This window comes from Lates calcarifer, linkage group LG13 (genome assembly GCF_001640805.2).
Source record: "Lates calcarifer isolate ASB-BC8 linkage group LG13, TLL_Latcal_v3, whole genome shotgun sequence".
Taxonomy (NCBI): domain Eukaryota; kingdom Metazoa; phylum Chordata; class Actinopteri; family Centropomidae; genus Lates; species Lates calcarifer.
Window position 1 is genome coordinate 14,606,614 of NC_066845.1, and position 16,935 is coordinate 14,623,548.

Genomic DNA, 16,935 nt, shown 5'->3' on the forward strand with positions numbered 1-16,935 from the left:
TGTGACATAAATACAACAGAGAGTCAATAATACATTTGTATGATTATGTTGCTTATGTGCAACTGTATATATAATGTTGTAATGCAAATAAGCCAGGTTGATTGATAGCAATATTGGATTTTTTTATGATGTGATGTAAAACTGATGAGAAAAAAATGTGATATAAAATTATATATACCATGATATAGGATTTTATCTATACCACCCATCTCTAGAGGATTCATTATAAAAAGTCATAAGTATTCACAGACCATCACATATTCCAGTCCAAAACAGGGAATAATGCTAAACCCAATATAATGTCACTGTAAACTTGTTTAATTAGAATAGTATAAAAGAGAAATAAACAACAATTCCTAGATTGATTATTAATTATTAGTATTATATGATTCAAGTGTTTAAGAAAAAACACTTATAAACCTCATCAGTCCAGACAAGGGATAAAATTTGGGTTTGAACTGTGACCTACTAAAAAGTTGACCAGGAGAGTCAACAAATGACCATGCATAGAGAAAGCTCGGTGAACGTTCCACATTCTGCCTTTTGTTGAAGTGAATGCAAATGGTGGAATGTGATACCCTGTGCATATCCTTTGTTACTACAGTACAATCCCATGGCTCCACTTTCGGTCTGTTATTCCCATATCTATTGACTCTGAGCCCGTTGTGGAGTCAAGAGAGCACTTGCTGCAGCCTTTTGTCCAGATGTAAGCCTGTTTAAGCAGCGAATGGAGGAGTTTCTAAAAAGGACTGTCCATCTCAAATGTTGAGTTCAAAAATGTCCCAAGACTTTATCTTAGACCATGTTCATGCTGAAAGAATTTCTTTTTTAATCTAATCTTTCAGGTTCATTGTTCAAACCGTAATTTACAAGTAACCAGACCGCATGTGTGTGACTTCAGACAGTATAATCCTTTGCTTTCATCACTGCATTGGTAAGCACAGTAATAATGTAGGAATGGACATGCTGGCTGAGAGCTCAGTATCTGTCCAACAACACCAAATGGTACCAGGCAAACTAATATTTCAGCATTTTTTAAATATAATTTACAAATTTTGTGGTGCAGAGTGGATTCTCCACACTTCACACCTTCTTCAGATAAGCAATAAAATCCAATTTGATCTGCATACTTGAAGATGACACTGAAGTCAAAAACAGCAGGTCAAGGGAGCTACCTCTTGTTGGTGGTGGGTGTCAGCCTCTCCCTCTTCCCATCAGGGCTGGGAGGAGGATCTGGTGAATAAGGTCCAGGGGACAGTGATGCAGGGCTGGAGATGGTGTACTCCCTGTAGTTCTGGTTCTCATCTCGACTCACTATTACTGCCTCCTACAAAATATCACATCAGAGGAGTGTTACTGCGTTAGTATCTGTTGAACGTAACTTGATCTTAATGCCGCATTTTTGTCATACAAGTAATGAGAGGCTTTAGTGATAGGCATAACGAACACCTGTGAGAATGTCAGCACAAACAAGTACACAGACATAAATGTTGTATCAGGTCTACAGGCTCTGTAATGAGTATCACCATAAACTGAGGGTGGTTCTTTGGAACTCATCATTTCAATAAAACACAGGAACAAGCACTAAATCACTACAATGTCTTGTACTGCCTCCATCTTGAGGACAGTAAAGTAAACAGAAATGTAATAAACAGATGTGTGATGCATTACATGCATTAGTAAAAATGAAGCAGAATACCCTGTATAGTCATAACAACACATTATCCAAATTAAGCAGGCACATGTGAGCAATATTACGGAGCAAAAAGAGATGGAGAGTACTGTTGTGGACAGAAATTTGTCATATGATGTCCGATAATCAAGACAAAGTGTAGACAAACTAAAACTCCTGTGAAGCTGCAGCACTGACCTGAAAGCGTCCGGTGAGCTGTTCAGGGGTGCTGATGCCGTTGGTCTGTCCAGGGCTGGAAGGTTCCGGCCTTAAGAGACAGCAAACCACAAAAATCAACTGATTGTCAACACTTTCACCCAAAGTTTCATTTTCCATCCATGTAGCATGTGGGATAAAGTCTGATTCCATCACCGCCAAATTTAAAAGACAGAAAAAAAAATGAACTGAGGCAGTAAGAAAGTTAAATAAATAAGCAAAGTGTTTAACCCAGTCTTAATGACATTTACACACAAGCTGAAATACTCAAAGTATGTAATATCACGTTCAAGAACTTGCAAGAAAAATGCTGAGTGAAGGAAAAATAATACATTTTCTAGGAGTTGTAAATCTTAATGAACTTCATTTGAAGGACACGCTCGTAAAAACAAAAACATCATATTTTCACATCCCTTCTGCTAATGTTCTGGCAAGCGTCCACCGATATGTTCCCATGAATCTTGGAGATTACTGCAGAGGACGAGTACTGTGGGCTCCGTCCCTCTTCTGGAATTATTCTCCTGATGGATCTCGTCTTTCCAACTAGTCACTTTTGCTTTACTTACTTAAATAGAAAACACATTCTGTAAGCAATTCCATCATTGAATTTGGAGGGGAAAATATGGGTAGTATAAGCGCCAATGCAAACAAACAGTGCCCCCCTGGCTGCAGGGCCAGAGGCTGACTGGCTCTTGGTTGAGCCCGGGGTAATGAGGCACACAGGAAGGCCTGAATGCCTGTGGTAAATCACCCAGAAACACACCTCTCGTGGCCTGGGCTCCACATACTGTGTGCAGGAGAGCACAGCAGCCATAGGACATTTCGTCCCGTAAGAGAGATATTGATGTGTCAGGCCTGAAAAACCCATTGCTCTGAATCAGGAACTGAACAGCTTAAAAATGCTCACCTTGTACTTCCAGCTTTCGCTTTTTACCGAGTTCATCAGAACACAAGAGGAAGTAGTTTAGACAAGGGGACATATTTTAAAACAGTGATCAGAACAGTGTCTTCAACCAATGACCTGTGGTTACAGGTTTCCTTTACAGAAGAGTTTCTGGTCAAAATGCAAAGTCAGACTTTACACCACAGAGATGCGAAACTAACATAAATCAGCACTTGAAACCTTTAGCTGATATTAGCTGCTCACAGCTGTCATGTAGAGGACCTGGAGTTCTCACGCTCACCTGCCTGAGGCAGATTCTTCAAATGTGTGCACTGTAAGAATATCTCTCCATTCTGAGAACTAAAATATAAAAACACTTAATATTAATCAAGAGTTCAGAGGATTCAAATACTTACTTCATGTCAAGCTGTGATCTGTATTTAGGACGAGGCAAATCACCATTTTATAGGACTGGGCACAGTCTGGCAATTCAAATTTTCAAAGTGATACTTTTTTCAAACACAATCATACTTTACTACAAACTCTTGTATTTCATCAAACAAAATAAGCCAAAGTTCTCAAACGTTCACTGTTGTACAAACTCACAAACTCCACCTGAATAAAATCTTTAAGTCATGAACTTTCTGATGGAAGAATAAATAGACAAAACTATGAATCTGACCATGAATTTGACACCAACATTCAGTATGTTACTGACATGTTTGAGGTAGTGTTTTAGATAGCTACCAAAAATTAAGTAAAATGCTTGTGGAGCTGTTTCCCTATCCATATCACAGGTCTAAGGACAGAAGGACTGAACATACAACATTCTAGAAATTTTAAAATCCTTTGAGGCACATTTGTGATTTTGTGCTATATGGATAAAATCTAGTTTTACTGACTTTCCTCTTGAGGTCTGATACCGAGCCCTGCGGCTTTACTAATCAAGCACAACTCAAACTAATAGAGTCAGGTTCATATGCTCTTTGTCACTGCAGTTTGCACTAAGTGTTCTGAATCTTTGGTGATCAAATGTGATAGTGACTTATGCTGTTTGCACACACACATATAAATATAAAGCAGAACATGCATGCACACCACAGCATCTCAGTATTAAAGAGGAAATACTACTGTTCTGATCACAGAGTGACAAACCTGACATCACCCACAAGGCATCAATGAACAATGAAGTCCAAACAAGAAGCTGAAAACAAAGCCTGACTAAAAAGCCTTTAGGGTCAATAACAGGACAATGATGGAGTGGTTGGTTGGTCATGTAAAAATATCTGCAGTTACCGTTACTAGATGCACAAAAGATAAAGTGCTGCCTCTGTATAAAGCAGCAGACAAGCGTAAAAACAACACATTTTTCCCCTGAGGATGGGCTGATGCCAACTTCTTCCAGTAGGCATCATCATCTGTGTGATGAGGGTTAGTACCCACATCACTGTTGGCTTGATGAGAATAAACTGCCAGCCAGATGTGGAGCTGGAAAAAGGGAGTGATCTCAACTAAGCAAAGAACAAATTAAACAGATTGTGCTACTCTATTACAGACCTCGAGAGCTTGTCTGAACATAATTCAAAGAGGTAATATCCTTGATGAGTAGCATTAAAACAGGAGCCTGTGAGGTACATATGAGCCTTGGTGTTGAAAAGCGCTGACAGTTAACAGAGTGGGATTAAAGACATGGCAGAGATACACAGTGGCATTGTACTGGGCAGGCAAGGAGTAATGGTGTTGTTTCTGGCTCGGTGGGAGACATGAGGTCAGCAGGGAAAAATTCACTCACATGGACGTAGGACATCCAAGGAGGAAGTATGTGAAAGCGTACGTGCAAGAGAGGGATTGTGTGTTTGTGTGTGTGTGTGTGTGTGTGTGCATGCGTGTGCGTGCGTGCATTGTTTGTGTGCAATAAGACTGAGAAAGAGAGCGACAGGGAGCTACAGTGACAAGAGATGAGAATTCAGGGAGGACCTTTAATCAAAATGCCAGCCAAGAGCAGTCCCGGCTCAAAGGAAAAGCTTTGTAGTAGCCAACTCCCTGTCATCCAAACAAGGTCTTGGCAAATCTCAAAACAGGGTTTATTAAGAAGGCCCAGGGAAGGGAACAGTGTGACTCTCATACATGCTGGCATTTCCCCTGATTATGATCACTTGTTCTGTTTGTACAGCGCTTGCATGATAAAGTTAAAGACAGTGTAAAGAAAGATGGAATCTCTGGAAAATGTGGTCTTGGCACAAACACAGAAAATTAGGGACATTTGAGATATTCATACGGGGAGCTATGCTGCAGAAAGTTGCATTGCACTATATTATATGTATATTATGTCTAGAAATTCAGCATGTATGTATTCACAACACAAAACTACACATCATTTTAGCAGAAATATTTGTCCAATAGCAGATCTGCCCACCTCTGCACCACTAGCTGCAGATGGGTCTTGGAGTTCTTGATCTTGTTCTGAGCCTCCACGTTCAGCATATCGGTCGTGTTTTCCCCGTTGATCTCCAAGATAATGTCACCAGGTTGCAAGTCTGCCTGCTCTGCCTTGCTTCCCCCATTGACCTGTTGAACAGAAGAATGAGCTCCAGTTAGGTCCCACTGGCCTCAGGTCCTGCTCTGAAAATAACACCTTATGGACTCAATCTATCTGGCAAGCACAGACAGCTCTGTATCTTATGGCTGTGTGGACAATTTGTCAGTTACTTTAACAAATGAGTAAATGAGAAAAGGTGCTGATGAGCTGCTTCACACTTTTGTCACATACTTCATCCAAATGTCTGTTCTGGACGACACATAACACTCATAGTAAATACCAATAGACGCCACAGCATTTCACACACATGGAGTGAGGTAGTGCCGGTCAACAATGGACAGATTCATGACACCCTTGGGGAGAAGTCATTAGTGTGACACTACTTGATGGTTTGACTGGGCCTGACCTTTGCAACCAGCCTCACCGCATGTCAAAGCCAATGCTATACCACCACATCAGAGTGAATTCCACACTAATGGGCCGAAACATAACATCCAAGCCACCGGTTTCAGCTTGGTTCCTGTGTCTCAGGCCCAGGCTTACTAAAACAAAAGCCAAAAATGTGGAGCGGTTGATGCTGCAACTGCCTGAATTCTAGGGAGAAGTATGACATTTGCCACAAACAGTGCTCGCCTGCCAATTAAAAACAGAGAGGCAATAAAGCAAAGAATGTGAAGCAAAATAAATAAAGAATGAGGATGAAAGTCTCCGTCCTTCATCTCTAGAGGAAAAATGGACGCAAAGAGAATGCCAGTCAACAGGCTGTTTGTACGTTTAGCCAAGCCAGAGGGCAGAGGTACCATGTTTGTGTGCCCACCCGGGAGACAATTAAGCGTTGCTGTAGTGACCCACAATAGTGCGTGCCTTTTCTGATCAGGACACGCCTGGTTTCACATAAACTAAAAGCAGTTGGGGGTTCTTTCTTTTTCCAGCGTCTGTGCCTGAGAGAAACAGGGGCAAGCTATCTTTCAGGCCAACAGGAATAAAAGAGCATCAATGTCGTCTCCGTGCCAAGCAACAACCACTTCAGATGCTCCAACTCTATATGGTTGCTTATCTGTGTGTGTGTGTGTGTAGGGGGGGTTGGTGGTGGGGTAAGACAAGCCATTTCTCAAACTGGGCTTTGCAAACCTATTTCAGTGATGAAGTTTCACTCAGCAGGAATCCCTGTCACTTCACAGAACCTGTTTGATATTTGAGACAACCAAACATGCTGGTGTTTACTACACAGCAGTAATAAAATCAGACTTAAAACCCATTATTCACGAGGAGACTTGTTTTTCTAGCATAAATTGTCAAGAGGGGGCAAACAAGAAATTCTTCTGAAGGACCTTGATGTTTGAAAGCATTGGTACTCTGCCATGACTTTACCATAATTTATCCTTTATGGTCTGAGAGACTCCTGGAAAAATCCAGGCTGAGGGGATGATATAGGACCAGGATGTGCAGTGGGCAGAGCTGGGTGTCTCTGGCATGCAGAAGTTAGTCTGAACATTTCCTGGTGATGTTTACTGTGGGCCGTTTGCTTACGGTGGTAATGTTTCCGCTTCTTCCAATAGAGCTTCTCTTTTTTTTTTTTTTTTTTAAGCGACTGGGAAAATATGGACAGTAAAAACCACATGCACGTGCTAAAGTACAAATTTACTGATGCACGTGGATTATGCATGCCTGAAACGTAAATCCACACCCACGTGTGTGCACTCTGGGATCAGGACCCCCCTCACCTCCCACCACAACTTCCACTGTAACTGTAATCAGTGGTTTCCTCCTAATGTAATCTACTTCCATTCTGTTCCAATGGGTTCAGTAGTCAAGGAAATAGGTACGAAGTGGCCCATGGACACAAACAAAGACAAGAAAAGAAAGAGTCGTAGTGAGGAGGAAGTTGACTTTGCATGACATGCCATTACAGACTGTTTTGACAAAAACAGAGGATATGGTTTGATAAGGTGTGATGAGGTTCAGCAATGGGGCAGCTGCTGGCGAGTACCTTTGATACAGTTATGGCCTTCTTAAAGTCCCTTCCTCCAAATATTCTAAAGCCCCATGGTGAAGGACCAATCAGGTTCACCGTCAGCGCCATTGAGTGATCGGGTCAGCACGCTCGCTCGTCAAAACCCTGAGAAAAAACACAAAAAGAGACATGGTGATCATGAAATTGAGTGTGAGTAATATGTGACACTGAAACATGTGCATGGCTCAGTCACATGTTTCTGCTCACCAGGCTTAATACATTAGATCAACAGGTGAGGACAGTGAACATTTGCATAAGCCGCTTTTCATCTCCAGCAACACTTCGCTTCCACTGGCCTAAGTCCCCTTGACATGGATTGTGTAACCACATCAAATAGGAATGGGAAGAATCTGAAACCAAAGACACATGACTAACATTGCTAAAGTGCCTGCAAAGCCAAAGAGTTTCATTAAATCCAAATGCTCTTTCGAGACAGAAAACAACGCAAACAAAAAGTCTTGCAAGCACAACGTTTCGCACAACGTTTCACTGTGTCCAACTGTGACCACTGAGTATAATGTTTATGTATACAGTATACAGTAGCGTAGTATGATTTATGACATGTAGTATGGCAGCCCTTTAAATCAAGTTTATGAGAATAGGCCATATAAACAAACTTGTCTATCACTTCTGCTGTGTTGTAAAAGTGTTTTGTAAATCTGTAGTTCCTCTGTGGATATTTTATATGTGTATGGTGAGCGTTTGCACGGAAATGTACAGATTCTGCCTTCCACAAAGTCTGCTGTGAAGTTCAAAATTTAATACTGTAAATCTAGTGTTTAAAATCAAATCACTAGAGACGCCAGTGTATAGTGAAACCATGTGCGGAGTTATGATTGTTCTATTTCTCCTGTAGAATGACTTGCTGGGAACAGCACTGACGCAATATTAAGGAAGAACAAATTTTAGTAATTTTCATTTTTTATATGCAACAAATAAATTAATCTGAACAATATTTTGAGTTGACAGTCAGTACTGATTATCATGTATGAGCCTTTTCTAATTATTTTTCTCCATCATTAATCTAGACAGCTACATGACAGGATGAACAAGTAACAGATCCCCCAGATGTGGATCTTTAATTACTGGTGAGAATGGAGTTTTTTTAAATATTCTAAATGTATAATTGGTGATGACAGGGTTTGTATGCTACTGTGTGCTGGTATGAAGATTTTTTCCACAAGCCTGCATGAGCTCATCTTTGTCGACGTACAAAAAAAAACAAAGATCCATGTGAATAACTGTTTGATAAATGCACCTCTGACCTAGAAATGATTGTTGATTATCCATGTTACTCGACTTTAACTGGTTCATGATAAAGAATGGACCTGTGATGAGGTTGTTTCTAGGCATTCCTATATACAATTCACTCAGTGTCAAAATTCACAAGTCACCAGTGAGTATGCTGCTGACGTGAATGGCACGACAAGATGATAATGTCCCTATCAGCAGGGTACTAAAGGGTAATAAGATGGGTGTTACATAATGAGGGACTAATGTTGGCAATGGGTTTAATCCATTCTCAACAGGCGTTTTTAAAGAGGTGTCTCAAGCAATATTTTCCACCTCTGTCACTGAAGATCCAGTCCCAAATAACAAATTAACCTAATTGTTACATAATTAACATTTACACCATCTTCTACACTAATATTTGGCCCAAAACCAGAGCAGAAAACATTTAAAAGCAATGAAATATTAACCTGTGATTCTGTTGCCACGTTACTGAGACTCTGCTCATAGTTGTAGAGGAAGTTTGTTGTGTAACAGCATGTGGAGAGCTCTGTGGCATACAGTGATGATGGGATGAGTGGTTACAGGTTCATAAACACATCAACACCTGCACACTGCAAAACACACACACAGAGCCACTGTGTCTGTGACTGAAACGCAGCTCACTGAGAAAATGTGCATTCACTTAAGCTGAAGACATTAGGGTAACTCTAATATATAGGTGCACTCGTAGACAATGACATAAGCTAATTAAGTATAGGCTGCTTCTCACAAAACACAAAGAAAATGTCTACACCCAAATAGTGATCCATTATCTGTTGCTTAACTCTCAACACAAACGCAAAGCCTGGTCTTGCATCAACCTTTAGAAAGTAAATGGAGAACTTACACGTTGCAGTTACTGTTACTTTCTACAGAGATGTAACGGATTCATTTTTCAGATCACAACAAACTGCACATCAATTGTTTTTGTTTTGTATTACATTTAACTATGATCGCCACGTTAATATTATTAGCTTTTCATACATGCTTTAGTTCAGACAAAAGCATGGTCAGCAGTATGGTAGAGCAGTATTGTGGAGTAGCATTGTGCCTTTAACTGCACCTATCAGCCAATTCATAGGTTAATGTCTAAAGAGCAAAATAAAATTTATCATACGGAAAGCTGTGGTTGATCCAAAGCATTGTACACATTGACACACTCTGTAGCCAACTGTGTGTAAATGACAATCTTGCTCAATGTCTCTATAAATAAAGTAATAAAGCCCTGTCAATGATTACGAATATTGCATAATACAGTTTATCAAAGTTCCTGACAATATGAGGAGCAAGAAAGACCCAAAGAAAGTGGATCTAGGACATCAGCCACACTACTCCCCTAAATCCCTCAAAACACTGGCCCATTTCATCGTCTGCACATTCCACAAGTGTTTGGGACAAGCAGTGCAGACCCAGTTACTCATTAACAGTCTGGGCCAATTAGCAGGGTTACTGGGCTCACCATCATTAAGTTCCCTTAATTGCTGTGGCCTCCAGAAATAAGTGCAGTTGTGATAATGACAGGGAGCAGCCGCCCCAAAGTTTCCCAGCCTCTGGAGGTGTCAATTAGTTCCATGAGCCTCAGCAGCGTCTCCTATAGAGTGCCATTATCAACCAAGCACCCTGCTAATTCTCTGTGTAAACGTCCACTGTTTGCATCATAAAAGCGTTAGTGGTGGATAATCTCAGTGAAAGGACAGTGATGGTATGCGGCGGAGCTAACAAACAGAGAAGAAAAACAACACGGTGGTGGTGAGGATAAGTGGCACACTCATGGACTGTGCTTAATTGGCCACTGATGAGGTTTTAGGATTGCACTGCTCTGCTTCTCACATAAAACAAAAGTGCTGAACACAGTTTGATGAAACCTCCCTATCACACAAAAGTGCTGCTGGGCAGCTGCCAATATACATAAAAGGTGAATTCTGTTCTGGTGACATCTCGCTGCTTTTGCTAGCATGCCAGTTTGGCGGGACAATCCAGTGCACCCAACACAATGAGAGGAATTCGAGTCATGAAGTCATTTTTATGGCTCGCAGTTCAGCACCGGTCGCACAGCAGTATGTCAACATGAGGAGTACGGAAACTAGTACTGTAACTGTAGTGAAATGCTTTCACTTCCAACCAACACAGAGGACAAGTTTACGACTTACCGGCATACTTACATACATACCGACAAACAGTGAGGTGTCAAGTCTGACAGTTTTCAAGAGACAACATTTCCTAGAGGGTTTGGCTCATACACTCACCTGTCAGTTTATTACACCTAGTTTAAGCTAATGCAGTGTGATATAACAACACTGTGATAAATCCTACATCCTATATTCAGAATTAGTTAAAAGAGATGTAGATTCAACTTTATAGTAATTCTGGAGGCATTAGGCATGTGCTGCTGGAAAATATTACAAGATACAAGATATTTCAAGACTAGGGGTTCTAGTATTTTGTAGCGCTGAGACAATTAGTCGCTTAATTGTTGTCAGCCACCAGAAAAATAATCAGCAACCATTTTGAGGATTGAATTATGGCTAGAATCATTTTGCAAGCAAGAATGCCAAACATTCCCCCACGCCAGCTGCTAAATTGTGAGGATTTGATACTTTTCTTTGTCTAAGTAAATAGTGATAGTAAGTAGTGATAGTAACCAAATATCTTTGGGTTCTGGACTGTTAGGCTGCATTCACACAAAAACCCCCAATGCAGCAAATCATACAGGGGTCACCAACATTGGGGGAATGCCACATGCCATATGCTTAGAATTATGATATAAGATTTGAGTGTGAATACTAGTGAAACATACAAAGAAGTCTCAATAATGTTTTGATTAGCTGTGCTGCCTGCACAAACAAGTGGAAATTACTAACCAAAAATTCAGACTTGAGGAAAAAAATGCCCGGCGATGTTATGTTTTTGTTCTTCTTCATGGCAGGGTTGTACAACTGAGGTTAGGTTATCTTCCATGTTCAGCTTCTAGCAGAATGTAACAATGCTTCATGGTAATAAAGATTCTTCTTCCTGTGGGCATCTTTTATCTAATTGTTCACTTGCGTGATTGGCCAATGCAGCGTCTTGCCTGATGATGTCACATTACGTTCCAGAGAAACAGAAATATGAGACTGAGAGAAATATGTGGATTCATGTTGTTCAAAGACCCAGATCTACTGGGGTGTAAATGCTTTTGTGCCTATAAAGCACACTCTGAGGTGGCAGGATTGATGAGATATTCAGAAGGTAAACAAAGCCACAATGAGCTCAGACATCACTCGGGTCAGGCTGCATTTTACTTTCCACAGGGAAATTCTCACTCTCTGAGGGAAGTTCAAGCCTGTCATGTATACACTCCATATGTTAAAGGCCTTTTGGCTCCTGTCACATCTATGAGAGACTGACCCTGCAGGCAAAAAGAGATAGTGGAGGTATGAGGGGGAATGGGCCCTTCATAGATTCAAGACTCACTGCTCCAACATGCAGAAAGCCCTGAGGGATTCATTTACAAAGAATTTTTAATTAGAATTTATACATCTGGGGAAAAAACTTATTAATGGGGATCACTGTGCCAAAATCAGCATTATGTTGATTTTCCATTAATTTTTGACAGTACTGATGGTAATACTATTTTATGAAATACTGAAGAAAAGTTAAAGAACAAAATCAATCACCCACCTGTCACACTGTGTTTGCTGTTAATGCTGTGAGAGCAACTGCAAACAGTATGGCAGGTATTTTCATGACACATGCTACAAGCCCCAGCCTAACTTCCTGGTGGTCAGAGGCAGCAAATCTCAGTGTCATTAGACTGAGGCTCAAAGACACACAATAACACCTAACTGGTGTTTAATGTAATGCATCATTAAGGTTAGTTTGGGCTGAATGGGTGAAACCTGCTAACACATGTCTGAAACTGTGTGTGTAATTGCTGCTGCAAAAATGATGACTCATGACTGATGCGTGATTAACTTTGATCTGTGTGTCACCATAACACAGTTATGGCAACCAGTAGTTGTGTTGATGGTTATATTAGTGTTTTATCCAGAGAAGTGAAAATGTTTTTGATGCAAAGAATGTTGACAAAGCTAATCCTTAGAATCAACACCTCAATTGATCCAAGGAATGAAACATGTGGGAAAAACAAGTTATTATTATATGTTCTGTAGTGAAAATCAAATTCATGTAAACTGAACAACATTAGGTTAAGTGCGTAAATAGCTGCCTAGGCCTCAGTATAATAAAGCGTCTGGCAGCCAAATCCGGCCACCTACATCAACTCCTCACCTATTCCCTGAATCAGCAGAGTTCTTAACTGAGACGGTTTTATTTCCCCTCGAACTCTGCGCCAAAATCCACTGGATCGAAATGAACAAGCACTGGCCCTCCAACATGTTAATACTGAGAGAATGGCTGATGGACAAAGCAGACACAATACATCCAACTGAAAGCTCAGGCTGAGCTTTGATGTAAAGGAACACTCCGATGAACCACTGTGGCTTCGGGGGAATATTCTTGGTATGAATCACGCTTGTCAAAGCTCTCACTGGTGGCCATGTGCCAGTGTGAACTTTCCACAGCCCTCGTCGGTGATGTAGGCCCACTGTTGACTCTACCCTCTGTGTCACACATTACGCTGGCCGGTCCTACCTGAACACACACACCCAGTGAGTAAAAAGGAGAAGAATGCAACCAGAAAACCTCTCCCCAGACTGGGCAGAGTGAAATAACATTCTGTGCATTCTCCAAATCACACCCATTTGGTCAGATATAGCTACAGTCACTAAGGAGATGAGAACATATCAAACAATAACAAATGATGTTAAAACAGGCGTTGGTTGATGCGTTTCTGTATCATGACATATGACTGCTATCACTAATAGCTCATGTATCATCAAAACAATCATAGACTGAGCCATACCTGTAATTTTTGTGGGTTACTCCCTTTTCAGTAAAAAAGCTTCTAAGGGTGCACACTCCTGTAGGGTAACACTTTTAAAAATTTAAAAATCTTATCTACTACAGTAAAAAAAAAAAAAAAAGACAATTTCTATATTTATTCATCATCTCTTTCTGAAATCCCCTTACCACTGTGCTGCAGCACTGCTACAGTGGACTGGATTGTGTCCACTGTGAAGTGTATTGGTGTAACAAGACAAGGACGCTGTGGTACTGGCTCCACTTATCTCCCTCTGCATCATCATCTGGAGATCATGTTACTGCTGTTCACACTGAGCAGACTCCACACTCTGCCGCTCAGCAATCAGGACAGTTCACCACATCCTCTGCATGCCTCATTAGACGCTCCTCACCAAAAAAAAAAAAAAAGGCACACACCAAGCACCACTTTGTTCATTAGATGCACACTCTCACAAAATATGCTGCTGCAACGAAGCATCTCATTTAGAAACTTGTTTGATGCTTGGTGAGTAACGACTTCTTTTTATTGGTAAAGTTGAAGACATCCCCTGCCTCACAAGCTGCTGCTTCTTCTAGATGGGATGTGATGTTAAGGAAGTGACAGTCAAAACCATCCTGCAAAACCTGTGCCTCAGCTAAAACTGAAACCACACAACTGCGAGACAAGAGCCAAAAATCACTTTCATCATTCACTTAACAGATTACACTGACTTCCTGCATAACTGTGCACATGTTCATCACAGAGAAAAGCAGCCTTGAGCTAAACAGAAAACAGAGCAACACGGCAATACTTAACGAAACTCAAAAGGACGCCTAAAATGTTCTTTTGCCTCAGTTAAGGCCTCAATGCAATTGTAAAAACAAACATTTTCTGAGTTAGAAGGTAACAAGCTGGCCGTTTCCCTATTTTCTCAAAAAGCCACTGCTTTGCTCTATCCAAAATTACAGTGGTCTGTTTTTGGTTCCTGGATTGCTTTATCCTGTCTGAGTAACAACATGGAGCTCTCTCTCCCTCCCTCCCACCCTCTCTCCAAAAAAGCAAAGCCATCAGGAAACCAACACAATTTAAAGTGAGAGGAGGTTAGGTAGAGCTCAGCACACACATGAAAGGCAGTCGGGCACAATCACAATGGAGAAGTTACACATACAGCAGGCGGTGGGGGCTTGGGAACATGAGGTTTCACTGGGACTGTTCTGGATTAGTACACGAGAGACACCTTGAGTAGTTACCTACCTGCTGAGCTCACAAACCAGGCCTATTTATTTCTTAACACTTGATTAAGTGGACTGGAGGAATAGCCATGTCTAGACATTTTGAGGGAGACAGAGAGGAAGAATTACAGTGCTGGAGAGCTGGGGTTGAACTTGAACTTAAAGTGGACCTGCTAATTCAGAGTCATCACCTTCAACAGGCCACTTAAAGTGAAGGAGATGAGGCATAAATACCACCTTAAAGTTTCCTGAGGTTGCACCTGGTCCAGGCCCTCCACAAATCACACTGGCTGCTTAATGTGCGACAATAACCTCCCTTGCTCTCCTGAATACAGATGAGGGTGGAGGGTCTACAGTAGGTGCTGGAAACCTGCACTCTGTGTGGGCTTAAAATTTTTCTAGTAAGTTACACAGACTTAATTTCAACTCAAATCAAGCTTCATTAACCAAAACAGCTCATACTGTATGGGGGTACATGCTCGACATCAATCATAATTTAGAAAAGCTTCACTGCTTCTCTGAGTTTCCCACACTCAGGAACAGGTATGGGTCTCTCGTTTTTAAAGACAATAATAAACCTATAATAAATCACCATAGCCGCCGTAAAAACAACTTCGTAAAACAGAAATTACAAACATTTTGCCACTGAGAGACTTTTAATAGCACAATGTTTACTTACCAAGGTGAGTACAGTGTGGTTTAAGGTGCCCTCTCGACCTGTTTAATCTGTCCTCAACAAAACGCTGAACATACACACCCAGGAGACAGCAGGTCCTGGCTCACCTCAGCCTGAAGCGACGACCGCCTCCAAAATGCGGACAAAAACAAAGTAGAGAGCAACTTCAGGAGACCTCTCCGTTAAAATGCAGAGGAGCACTGACGCTGTGATGAAGCGCTCGTCTGTCGTCTCGGTTGTTGTTTCAGATGCTAAGGTGGCACGCATGAACGCCACCTGTGGCTTGCGCGCGCAGTAGTGTCACTGGGGTGAGCTCGCGATGCCATGTGCTGTTACCAAAATAAAGGTTTTGACACAGGCGGCAAACCGGGGCGTGTCGCGTCAGAGGGGAGGGGAGGGGAGGGGAGGAGGGTGCCGCGGTGATAATTGAGCCATTTATCAGGAATCACATTGAGGCTGCGTTTTTGTGTCCGCGCGCCATCTGTTGGTGGAGTGCAGCAACAGCAGTACGTGCGCAGCTAGTCTGCTAATTGAAGCTAATGACTTTCACCTGGTGACACAGATGTAAACATGACGCTCATTAGATGCTTGGACTTGATGACTGTTTTTTGTCAAGTATGTAACGTGGTTTGGACTGTCCCAGAGCAAATTAAATTAATTTTGTTGATTTGTTGAATACAATCTCTCCAGCAAACAAACATAAAAATAAGCCTTTCTTCAATATTAATGCACTTTTATGCACTTACTTTTATGAACTTAGTTACAAAACATTTTTTTATTAAAAAAAAAAAACAGTTATTGTGGCACATTTAAAAGTTTGGGCTCCCTCCTACTTCTAAAACACTCAGAACTAACCCTTCAGGCCCTAACTGACTTGTTAGGACTTGTAAGGCAGGTCAAGAACTGTCATCAAAAATTTTCTGCTGATCACATTTCCAGAGATTGATAAATTCACTGACTCCTCAAACCTTGTGGTAACAGTCAACAACTAACTGAGGATCTGAAAATAAAGATAGCTGGTGCTTACACAGCAGGGAATGCTACAAAAAGCAGTAAAAGTGCTTCTAACTTGTAATTTCCAGTCTGAAATGTCATTAAGAAATAGCAGTTTTTGGGAACTGTGGAAAACATGATAAGATCTGGAAATCCCAGAAACCTTTAGATAAAACTGCACATGTACTTGGCAGAAAAGTGAAACAAAACCCACATATGACTGCAAAGGAACTGCAGGAAGGTTTAGCTGACACAGGAGTGGCGGTGCACTTTTCCACTGTGCAGCGTTGATGCACAAACAGGAACTAAATGGAAACGTGATCAGAGGGAAACCTTACTTGTGACCTCATCACAAAAGTCAACGCCTGAGGCCTGGAAAGCCACATCTGGATTAGCCAGAGTCATTTTGGAAGCACCTTGCCGACTGTCAAGCATGGGGGTGGAAATATACATTTTTGGGGTTGTGAGTTTGTCAGTGGTACAGAGGGAAGAATGGGTTTCATTAATATATCAACAAATTGTGGATGTAAATGTCTTGCAGTCAAGAAAGTGAAAT

The 16,935-nt window shown here is 41.3% G+C and overlaps 1 protein-coding gene across 2 annotated transcripts in view; it reads right to left on the bottom strand.

The window, feature by feature from the left end:
• The window catches only part of pdlim2 (PDZ and LIM domain 2 (mystique)), a 34,192-nt gene extending 18,444 nt beyond the window's left edge, over positions 1 to 15,748 (bottom strand). The window contains exons 1-5 of one of the 2 annotated variants that reach the window (XM_018668943.2): positions 15,494 to 15,748; positions 7,301 to 7,429; positions 5,188 to 5,339; positions 1,871 to 1,940; positions 1,176 to 1,327 (exon numbers count right to left, since the gene is read on the bottom strand). In XM_018668943.2, the coding sequence (XP_018524459.1) occupies positions 1,176 to 1,327; positions 1,871 to 1,940; positions 5,188 to 5,339; positions 7,301 to 7,393 (467 nt within the window). In that variant the 5' untranslated portion in view covers positions 7,394 to 7,429; positions 15,494 to 15,748. Of the gene's footprint in view, positions 1 to 1,175; positions 1,328 to 1,870; positions 1,941 to 5,187; positions 5,340 to 7,300; positions 7,430 to 15,389 lie in introns of both variants that reach the window. The other variant, XM_018668941.2, reaches the window with a different exon arrangement.
• Between the last annotated feature and the right edge of the window lie 1,187 nt (positions 15,749 to 16,935).